General features: G+C 34.6%; 1 protein-coding gene across 4 annotated transcripts in view; it reads right to left on the bottom strand.

Annotated features, from left to right (window-relative positions):
- Nucleotides 1-12,053, bottom strand: part of SUPT3H (SPT3 homolog, SAGA and STAGA complex component) — a gene marked incomplete at its 3' end in the record, with an annotated part of 421,318 nt that overhangs the window by 138,954 nt on the left and 270,311 nt on the right. For all 4 annotated transcript variants that reach the window (XM_079933090.1, XM_079933092.1, XM_079933093.1 and 1 more), the window contains one exon: nt 1,968-2,054. In XM_079933090.1, the coding sequence (XP_079789216.1) occupies nt 1,968-2,054 (87 nt within the window). The remainder of the gene's footprint in view (nt 1-1,967; nt 2,055-12,053) is intronic.

The following is a 12,053-nucleotide window of genomic DNA, read 5'->3' as shown; positions in this document are numbered from 1 at the left end:
TTGAATATAAACCAGCATTATTAAGAGAAAAAACATATACCTGTATATAGGTGTTTGCTATCCTTTTTTTCTCTTTCCTCTGATTCCTGAAAATTCAGTACTTTAGATTTTATTTTGTCTTATATTACAGTCATGTAAACTACTTTAAATTCTGTTTGGAACACACCAGCATATAAATAAAATTATTATTTTGAGGAGAAAGATGAGAATACTGGCAACTATCATATTACAGCTAGGCTCTTGGTTGCTAAAAAGGTTCTGATTAACAGTCCTTCTAGACAGTAGAAGGGTTTTGACAATCAGTGTGTATTCCTGAAGTTTCCATAGGATTTAAAACTTTGACTTCCCCGAAAGGCAGGAAAAAGTGTCAATGTGGACTATTTTTTGTGCTGGCTTGTTTACCTCTGTCGATGGAAAAGAAAAACTGACTGGACATATTCTGTAAAGTACTGATGCGAACTCCACTGCCCTCCAGCTGCCTTCGTAAAGGATCTTGGCTCAAGGTCCCTGTTGCTGCCAACGGCACCTTCAGGCTCTTTCCTCACAGCACCACTGCTATATGGTGCCTACTTCCCCGTCTTCCTAATGAAGTCACTAAATCCTGAACATTCTTACTCTTCACCATCTCTCTGAATTCTTCCTTCCCATCCACTTTCAGAGCCATCATACTAATCACAGTTTGCCTTGATTACTGAGCCTGCCTCCTGGTTAGTTCCATTCTACATATAGCTGCATACAGCTGCATGAGTCTCACCCTAGGCAGAAACCTCCACTTCAACAAATCCTACAGCCTCTCCAATCTAATCACACAACCTTAAAATGCTGTGAGTCTCAAAATGCTTCTTCAACTAAATCATACAGATTTCCTAAACCAGATTATAGCTTCTTGATAGTGAATACATTTCTTTTCTCTTTATAGTCCTCATACCATATAAGAGTTAATGAACTAAACATTTATAAAATTTAATGGTAGACTGGTCGAGGTGCAATTTGTAGATCTCTGAATCCCACTGCAGAAGGAAGAGAAGTTTAGGCATCCAAGTTTAGTCAATCTCCAGTCAGTCAGAAGGAAAGCTTTCACAGATATAAAGTAACTGGGTATCACAGAAAGAATGTTAACCAGGATATCCAGAAGGTCAGATGGGATGCCTTCTGATAAAAACCAGAGCCACAAACATACAAAAATGGGTAAATGTAATTAAAATGCCAGGGGAAAACAATGGAGAAATGAAAGATGGAACATTAGGAACTAAGCACCGCGTGCTCACTTGGGTTAGAGTCTACCATAACATGCTGTGGTTATTCAGTTAGTTTTTCCACATGTAACTTTCAGATGAAAATTTTATTAAAAACATGCAAAATGTCACAAAATATTTTCAAACTAGCTACTCTTGGAAGATAGTTATGACAAAATTATACGTGTAAATACCAGCATAAATATTTTAATGCCAGAGTTCAAAGAGTAAGAAAGATAGATCTTTATTAAAAAACCTAGATATTATGGTGTATATTTATCTTATACAATATTCATCTTGATTGATTTGCTTTTTTCCTTTTAACCAGTGTCACAGAAAAAACTTTGTATTTCAAGTGAAAAAACTATTCTATGAAAGCCTGTATAAAATTAGAAGAAAAATAAATATGCCACTTAGTTATATCCCAGTTACCAAAACAAAGCACCCGGTCAATATCTAGTGAACATTATGTAGCAGTGAAAATGTCTAAATATATATTTAAGGATAAGTGAGAATTCGTTGTCAGCATACTTTTATATAAGTGCCCTTGTCCATGTAAAAATAAATTCTTTTGTAGTAAACCATTTTCTTATGCAAACTATGAGGACTCAAATATTAGTTCAACAGTTATGATTCCAATGTGACAGCTATAAAACAAGGGTAGCTTCCTTACATAAGTGTAATTAATCACCAAGCTTGGCATTTCAATATGATGAAATTATTTTATATTACCTTATCTTTGCGTATCAAAAACAGAAGATCTTCAGCAGAGATTACCCTTGCTCCCCGGAGCTGAGAGACTTCAGCAGCTTGCTGCAACTAACAACAAAGGAAATTTTTCTCAATAATCTAAATTAAATATACTACAGTCACGATGTCTCAAGAGAGATAAACATTCTAAGAGTTAAAAACCTTTGGGAATAATCCAGCAATCACAGTACTGCTTTTGAAAGCAAAATGTCTTATGTTTTAAGGTATAAAAAAACTGCAATTAAATTAACTTATACGCCTACCTGTAACTGATACAATAAAGAGAAATCCTTGACTTCTTTCATGCAAAAGAAAAATCATATGCAGCTTCCAGAAATGCATTAATGCACCTGAAAATAATTTTATGAAATTTTATCCTCATATCCATGTGAGCAATGGTTTCACTCAGTATCACTAGTTGAATAAGTATATTATTAATCTGAGCTCCCATGCTGGTATGATTTGAAATAGGCCCATTCAGAACTTTAAAAGATCAACAAAAACAGTAGCTGTTTCTAATATCCAAAGGAAAAAAAATAGTTTTAGTTTTGGCAAGTCTTCAGTGGGCAAAGGATTCAGTCCATAAATCATAATACTGGACTGCATTAATTTCTTTCCACACTAATCACATACACACAAAAAGTTAACTGTATCTGGAATGCACAACACAAAACATACTGCATGAAAAGTTAGATTCCCCCTGAAATGTTCATCTGGGCACTTATATCTACAAAGTTGAGAGTTTTCTGGGATTCAGAAGTCCTAGAAACACAATCTTACTTGAAAATGACCTGGAAAATAAAAGAATGTGAAAAATGATAGTTCTATTTTTTGGCACAGGCAAAATCAGTTTCTTATTTTGATTAGTTAGAAGGAACATAAAATACATCCAGCTGAAAAAAATAAAGATGCTGGAGAAAACACTGCAAAAATGTGCCTGTAACTTCTTCCAAATTTGATCAAACCATGGTGATTGCACCAAACCAACTCTATCCAATATTATAAAAATATTTACATATAAAAGCTGTTCTTGAATGCATCTTTCTTTGAAAGGAATAAATCTAACACATATTCCTAAGAACTAATCTTTAAAAAATGACACACTGTTATCTTAGCAAGTATAAGAAATCAAATAGTGCATTTGTACTAAAGAAATTCTGAATGGTCAAGAGATTTTGCTAAGTAAGCTTCAAACCTTGTCTAAATACACAGACTACAAAATAGACTATAAACTCCCTATGTGTCAGCCTTACCACTGAATTTCCTGGATACTGGTGGTTGGTATATAAACATAATTCTACCTAAATATAGAAATTTAAATTTAACTGTGAACCATTTAAAAAGAAATCTTGGGGGAAAGGTTTTTCAAAAGATGATATATCTACCCAGAAAGAAACTAAGTTTTCAGTGGGAAAAATGTGAACATATTTTTCTAAAAACTCGAAGAATGTCAGGGAAATATGTGTACATGTGTTTTTTCAAACAAAAACATTTCTATGACAGAATAAAATACACATAATCAATGTGGAGAAGAATATGGGCTCAGTATCCATTTGTCTGGACACAGAGAACCAGGAGGCCGCACTGTCAAGTAACTTTTTATTTTCTTAAATGGAGGATGGTGATGATTTGAAAACTCTAAAATACTATACAGATACAAGTAATTTTACTCATGTTAAGAAAGGACCAGGATAAGTGTACCTCCCTAAATTGTCTTCCCAATAGATCAACTGTTTATCCACAACACATGTGAATAATCTGTATTTATAACACTCTCCAAAATGTCAGTGTATAAACACATTCAGTCGGAAAAAAAAGAAGAAAATGGAAAATAAACACATAGAAGAGTTAGCCATTTTAAAACACCTTTTCGAAACCAGTACACAACTATTGTAGAGATCTGGATCACAGTTAAGTTGTCATAATTAGCAGGAAAACTTTATCTTTAGCTTTCATCTACCTTATTTACTAATTTCCCTCACCCAACCTAGTGCCCTCACTAGCACTGGCACTGCTGGCACTCTCCAGGATGCCTTGGACTCCCACGTAGTGAGTCCTCAGGGCTGAAAGTTATCATTGTGTTACTGCACCGCAAGCCCATCTGGCCCCGACGTGTCCCACACTCCAAAATCATCTCCTCCACACTCTCACCTCCTCTTCTCTACAAAGTGAGGAGGGCGAGCTTCTTAACTAATTACAGTGATCACACTAAAGTGTGTATTGCCCACTGGCTAACTTCTAGAACTTTTGTCTACAATTACCAAAGAGACTAAAGAAACTTCTCTTTAACAACGTAAGCTTAAAAAGCAAGTTAGCAGCTTGGCAGTCCAATTCCACAGGAGGCTGAGCTCAGGACCAGTGCACTCAGCGTGAAAACAATACTAGAACCAGGAAACCAAAATCAAGAAGTATTTCTAATACCTTCAGTGTTCAAAAAAAAAAAGTTGATTCTATCAATATATTGCAAGAAACCCCTCAATGTTTTTAATCCCTGAAAATAAACGGAAGTTGTACTTCATTATTCACTGCAGCAAGTCAAGTATTTCTGGCAGTAACTAAAATGACATGAAATGATAGTAGATTTTATAATTTTTTTATTACAGTGAAAGTAGTATACATTTAATTGCATTTATAAAGTATGCAAGAATTGACATAGCAGAGGAATCCTTTAAGACCAATTACTGGTTGAATGGGTATACAAATTTTCTTAACTATATGGATAAAGGTATGATGATAGTAACTTTATAGAGATTTATTTGTAACTTAGTAAAATATTTTGCTAAAAGCATTATTATACAACAGGAACGCTTTTACAGCATTGATTTGTTTCTGATAAATATTATTTCTATTTTTCAAAGTAAATTAAAAATATTATACTTGTAACAACTGTTTCAAAGAAAAAAATTTCCCCTAGCATATTAACACTCATCATGTTTGCATTTTAAATATTTTATGATGCTTTATTTGCAGGTTGAGCATAAAAGGTACACTTTAAACTTTATATCTTTGAGCCCACAAATAAATCTCTTCTCAATTTCTCATTTCTATCAATGACACTAACAATCGAACAAGTTTTTTCTCTATTTTATTTTCACCAACTTCTGTTGATTTTGTTGGTTTAATTGGCTCAGGGTCTTAAATTTGCTCTCTACTTCCACAGTATTCATCTGGATGTAGGCCTCTGGGGCGTTTTGCTTACTGCTTTCTAAATTTCAATGTCTCCAAATGGTGATGTACCCTAGATTAAGTGTTAACATGATCTTCTTCAAATATAATGGCCACAATTCTTGTCCAGGATCTATGATAATTCAGTGTACTGACTTCAGCGTGGTCTTTAAAGACTGACTGACTCAAAGATTTTTTTCCGTATACCTTCATTCTCTTCATTATATGTCTTGTTTTTCTGTCATTATTCTACATTTAAGCTCCAATAATTTCAGTTCTATCTTAAGCCTTTGTGTACTTGTGACAGTTAATTTTATATGTCAACTTGACTGGGTTACAGGGTGCCCAGACATTTGGTCAAATGTTAATTCTGAGTGTGACTGTGAAGGTATTTCTGGATGAGATTAAGATTTGAATCCCTAGGCTGGGTAAAGCAGATTGCCACTCCCCACCGCCAGCCCCTGCTAATGTTAGCGGGCCTCAACCAATCAACTGAAGAGGTGAATGGAACAAAAAGGCTGAATAAGAGGGAAGCCCTTCTGCCTGACTGCCTTGAACTGGGACATAGACCTTTCCAGCCTTTTGACTTGGACTAAACCGTCTCTTAGTTTTCAGGTTTTTGGATTTGGGCTCGAACTACCTTCTGTCTCTCCTGAGTCTCTGGCTTGCCAACTACAGAACTCGGGATTCTCAGCATCCAAAGCCATGCGAGCCAGTTCCTTATAATAAATCTATCTATCTGTACACACACACACACACACACACACACACACACACACACACACACGTATCCTATGGGTCTTTATCTTCCTCAACCAGTTAGATACCTAATGCTCTTGCCTCCCAACTTCCGTCTGAATAATATCTCTAGGTCCAGGACCACCATTCCCCCAACAGGCAGTTTATAAGTGTTTGGTAAATGTTGGCAATCCACTTCCCCTTGACTGTTTTCAGTTTTCCCATCTATAATATAAATAAATTGAGCTAGATGAAGTCAATAACCCCTGCAAATTGGCTGGGGCCCATGTAAATTCAGCAGAAAGAGTTCTCTAAAGTTCTAAAAGGTTTCAAAAGTACAGCAAAATCAATTCAATGATTTCCCAATCATTAGCATCCTGAAGGTGTTTCATTTTAACCACACCTCTATTGCACCTCTTTGTTTTGGATTCTGGCTAAATCTCTGGATCCTTCCTTTCTGAGAATAAATAGTAAATGAATACATAGTACATATAGGAATTGTTAAAAGCTATGTGATGAAGAGGCAAAATCTTAGGGTAGGTTATCACTTGGCCTAAGATTTATTTGTCTTTCTATCCATTTGTCTATCACACACTAGTTATCGGGCCAGATATGAGGTTAGGCTAGGAAAGAACAGCTCTGCTTGCAACCATATTTGTCAGCCACGGATAACCTCAAAGACCCTCTCTGAATCCTCCATGTTGTGACTGAAAGAATTAAGAGACAGGAAATCTGGACTCCAGTTCTGGCCACTAAGTAACTACATAACTTCAGGTACTTCAAATAACTTCCCTAGATTTGTAGCCTTATGTATTCTTTTCCATTTGAAATGGATAAGCAATGATTTTAATGACTAGAAGGAGAGTTAATAAAAAGTCTTAGTAGTAATAATTAATTAAGTACCTAATTTACTCTTAGGCAGTACAGGAACTGTGCTATGTGCATTATAAACATTTAATTCTAATTTTAAAATTATTATCTAAGTTAAGGGCTTCCCTGGTGGCGCAGTGGTTAAGAATCCGCCTGCCAATGCAGGAGACACAGGTTCGATCCCTGGTCCAGGAAGATCCCACATGCCGTGCAGCAACTAAGCCCGTGCGCCACAACTACTGAGCCTGTGCCCTAGAGCCTTCGAGCCACAGCTACTGAAGCCCATGCGCCTAGAGCCCGTGCTCTGCAACAACAGAAGCCACCACAGTGAGAACCCGCGCACAGCAACGAAGACCCAGTGCAGCCATAAATAAATAAATAAATAAATAAATTTATTAAAAAAAAAGAGGGCTTCCCTGGTGGTGCAGTGGTTGAGAGTCCGCCTGCTGATGCAGGGGACGCGGGCTTATGCCCCGGTCCGGGAAGATCCCACATGCCGCCGAGCGGCTGGGCCTGTGAGTCATGGCCGCTGAGCCTGCGCATCCGGAGCCTGTGCTCCGCCACAACCGTGAGAGGCCCGCGTACCGCAAAAAAAAAAAAAAAAAAAAATTATTATCTAAGTTAAAATGTATATAACAATAAAAAGTCAAACAATACTCTAAGTTTTATAATGACAGACAGAAATACCTAGCCATACTTCTTTCCAATCTGTAATTCTACTTCCGAAGGAAAATACTTTCAACTTTTCTAGCTTGTTCTTCTGTTATTTACCTCCACATTTGAAATACGCTTACAAGGCTATTTTATTTTTCAGCTTTAAATACTATCGATTGACTTTTTACTACGGAAGATGAAGATTTAGTGTTCACAGATGTCTCATATTTACCATTTCCTTCCTCCCCTCTTGATATTATTTTAAAAATGTAATTTTTTGTTAAATTAGTATCTAGTGTTTACATTATTATGACTGCATAAATACTGTTACAGCTTGGCCACCATGATCAAATTTCTTTTTATAAATTAAAAAAATTTTTTTTGTAGTTCAGAATTTCCTTTTCTTTTTTGCTTTATTTATTGTGAATCTAACACTATTTCATCTACATTATTTAAAAGATTTGAAACATGTAAGGATTTCTTTCAATTTCATTGTTTTTGTTTTTCCCCAGAGACTCATCCGGAGTCTGCCAGACTCTCTTCAACAATTACATTTTGGACTTTTGTCTTCTTGATCCCATTTTGTTCTTAATTTACTTCCTTTATTTTGGTAGAGCACATTCCCTGGATGTTTCTTTTTTTTGTTTTCGAGCGTAGCTATAATATTTGCTTTATAAAGTCCCTGTCTGCTATTTCAATACCTGGGTCATCTTAGAGTCAATCACCAGTTTGTCTTTTCTCTTGGCTGTGAGTCATGCTTCCCTGCTACTTCGTATTTTAAGGATAATCTGTGATTTTATCTGAGATATTATAAATGATACATTGTAAGGACTCTGGATTCTGCTATGCTCCTCTGACGAATATTGATCAATTTTTTTAAATAGGCAGATAAGTAAAATGAATTCAAACTGCAGTTATCTATCTCCTTCCTCCAGTGGTGGGCTGCAGCCTGAAAAATACCTCTGACAGGTTCCTGAGAAAGGGTGCATGGAAAATAAAGTTTTAAAGATCCTATGTCTGAAAATTCATTTATGCCACCCTTATATTCAATTTATAATCTACCTAGATATAGGATTTGAGATTAGAAATAATTTTCCTTCAGAAATTTAAAGACATTGCTCCATTGTCTTCTAGCTAAAAATGTTGCTGTTAAGAAGACAGGTGTCTTTTTTTTTTTTTGATTCCTAAGCCTTTAGGTGACTTCCCCCCCACTGCCCACCCCGCCGCCCCCCATGAGAAACTTTTGCTACTGTTCTCTTTATACCTGAAATTTTAAAATTTCACAGTGCTATGCCTTGGTGAGGCTCTTTCTTCATATATTTTCCTGGTACTCACACGGACACTGCAACCTATATATTCTTGTCCTGCAAGTCTGGGAAATTTTCTGGGATTACTCTGAAAATTTCCTTCCTTCTGTTTTCTGGATTTTTTTCAGAATATCTATTAATCAAATGCCAGTGATCTTTTGTGCCTGGGATCTCTAATACCGGAGTTCTTTCTATTCAACCTCTCCAGAGGTAAACCTACATTGTTTTGTCAGAATGGCAAAGACGTAGTTGACTGCCTATGTGGCTGTGATAGGGCACTGGAGTAAAACTGCTCCTTTACTTTCTACCAGTGCTCCTGTTTCTTCAGAGGTATCCTGAATGCTGATTTTTTTCTAGGTTCCAAGGTTTCATTTTTCTCAAATCTGTTAAACCTTTAAACGTTTCTACCCACTTTTAAACTTCCATAATTATTTGATATGTCTCATCTGCTATTTAATCTCCCATTTTCTTGATCTTCATAGATTTATGCTTTTAAAAATTATTTTGCTGTCATTTAGTAGGGTTTTGAGAAGGTTTGGAGATAAGCAGTGAATCACCTATGTTTAAACAGAAGCTGTTGCTCCTTTTTGTGTGCTGACATTTACTGAATGTACTATCCTGTGCTTCCTGCCTCCTATACATCATCTCATTTAACCCTCACAACAAACCTGTGAGAGATGTCCAGGTACACAAAACTGGTACTAATTAATAAATGCTTAACATCAAGCCATTCATCTTTCTCTCCAAGATTAATTTCTTATTTGGAATACAGGAAGGTATGTAAGGCTTAATGAAGTTTTACATTGCATAGAAAATCTACCCACAAAAACATTTATTTGCCTTTCAAAACATTTTCATTGCTGGCAAATAAATGGTTGCCAAAAAAAAGGTTTGGATCAAAACATTCAAGTCAGTTGCTTCATGCAGACACAGCTTAAGGATTGAGAACTCAGCAAATGTTTGAAAGGAAAGGGATTTGTAACTAAATACAGTCAACATTCAGAATACTATAAATGTAAGATATTTGACTTAGTCTTTTCCTATCATATGATCTCCTTATTCTTTTTGGTGACTAGTCTTCCACTGTCTTAGACATTTGAAACATAAACAAGTATATAAATTGATAAAAGATGTGCCTAACTTTTGAGAATTTCATTTTAACTCTTCTTTTTAGAATCGTAAGTCAAACACAGTTAGTCAAGTTTTTAAAAATATGATAAGGCTATAATTATCAGTATCTCATGACTCAAATAATTCATATTTATTTATATATGCATTTTAAACAATGACCAAGACACAATCAATATAAGCCTGCAATGCTTAAAAAATGTCCAATGAGAACAGCACCCCTGAGAAGAAACTAATTCTTTGGTTATTCTTATTTAAATGTGAAAGTGGGAGAACAACAGCCATTTGAAAGTTTTCTTTTAAACTATTTTGCATATAAGTTATTCATAAGCAATTTTCAAGTCTAAACACATCAAGTTTTGAAAGCAAAAGGATATTTTGAAAATTTTTTAAGGCTGAAATTAAAACAATAAACTAGACTATAATTTAAATATTACACTATACTATACCTTAAATACTATACTATACTATAAATACTATGCTATTAACTAACTACAGTTAATACTAATTAAAATTTATTTACTATTTAACTATTTAAACTGCTACTTATTTAAACTAAAATACAATTAAAATTGTACAAAGATGGTAGCAGATCTTCAATTTGTTCATGTTATATACAGCTATCTTTCCATTAGTCAATAACTGAAAAACAATAGTTTACATGTACAAGTATGTACATTTCATTTGCATTTCTTAAAATTTTAGAAGCATAATTTCTGGTAGCCTACAAAATGTATACTTTCTTTATCTACAATTAATAATGTCTCTTTTTTTTCTCTGCTTATTTCTTGGCATCTTTGTGTCTCCTTCCATGTTCCCTTCTGTTCACACTTCTAAAAAGGCATCTACCAAAAGAACTGCAGCCATTACTTATTTCTCCAAAGGACAAAAAAAATAACAAATATAAGATTCAGAATTCAAAATTCCTTTTCTTCAGAATGCTACCTAATTTTTCACATGATAACCTGGTTTCATTTCACCCTAGAATGTTTAGGAATAAACACAGGTCTTGTCCTAAATCTTCATGTTTAGATCAGGGTATTAAAAGCACTGAATTACACCAGACCACACACAGACCAATGTAATGACTGGAAAAATTACCAAATGGAAAGAATAATGTTAAAGAATAATCATGAGGAATGAGGAAAACTGATTTCTAATTTTATCTCTGTTACTATCACCCTTACTTTGACAAAAGCAATTTTATAATTTTGTCTTTTTGTTGAGAAAATATATGGATAAAGTGCCAACTTTAGAATTTTAGAACTGCACCCATGCTGGGTCTCAGAACCTCATCCATGCACAAGGAGGGCAAGGGTCTGCTATGAAACTCAGTTAAAGTTTGGTTTTCTCTGTCAGTACTGTGTATGCTGAAGAGAGTTCCAGAGAATTTAGATTATTGCCTCCATTTTAAGATCTAACTAACTCAACAGATTATCTCCATGTAAGGCACTATACAAATTGATTTCACAAGTAGTTTAATAAAGAAGCTTTAAAAAATCATTACTTTAAAAAATTTTCCCAAACCATCTTAACTTCTTTCCTCTCATAAAATTTTTAAAAATGCCTACAGTTTGATGTTTAAGGGAGATTATATCATGCGGCATATAGTAAGCCCTGAATAAAGGCTATCTACATTTATTTAGAAATGAGAAATTAAATTTCAGGTTCATCATAAAAAAGTTTATAACTTCTAGGCTACTACTGGACTATTACTTAGCACTTATGATTTTACCATAAACAAATTTAGAATGTAAATAATTTGTGTGGATAAGTTATATGTGTGTGTGTGTATATATATATATATACACACACACACATATATACATACATATATTATTTGTATGTATATACACACTCATATACACATGTGTATATATCACTAGAACCACTTTCTTACAAGTTTTAAGAAAGTAACTCTACCTAAATTTAACGGGGAAAACTATATGGACTTCTTTTGATAGAGAACTAATAGCTTCTCTAATAAATTCTCTTGTGGAATCAACTCACCATGAAATACAATGCATGTGTTAGTGTGCATACATTTTTGAAACTATACTTTTGAACAGAATAGCTGATCTTTCTGATCCTCAAGTTCTTCAAGTGGGAACTGAACAGATGTGAACAATGAAAAGGCTTTTGGCTTTCCCTTTCTGATTCTAGTATTTAAACCTAGGTGTACTTTACTTTTGGATCCATAATTAAG

Source organism: Stenella coeruleoalba (assembly GCF_951394435.1).
Source record: "Stenella coeruleoalba genome assembly, chromosome: 10".
NCBI classification, from domain to species: Eukaryota; Metazoa; Chordata; class Mammalia; order Artiodactyla; family Delphinidae; genus Stenella; species Stenella coeruleoalba.
The sequence above is the reverse complement of the archived record's forward strand: the minus strand, read 5'-3'. Positions and strand labels throughout refer to the sequence as shown.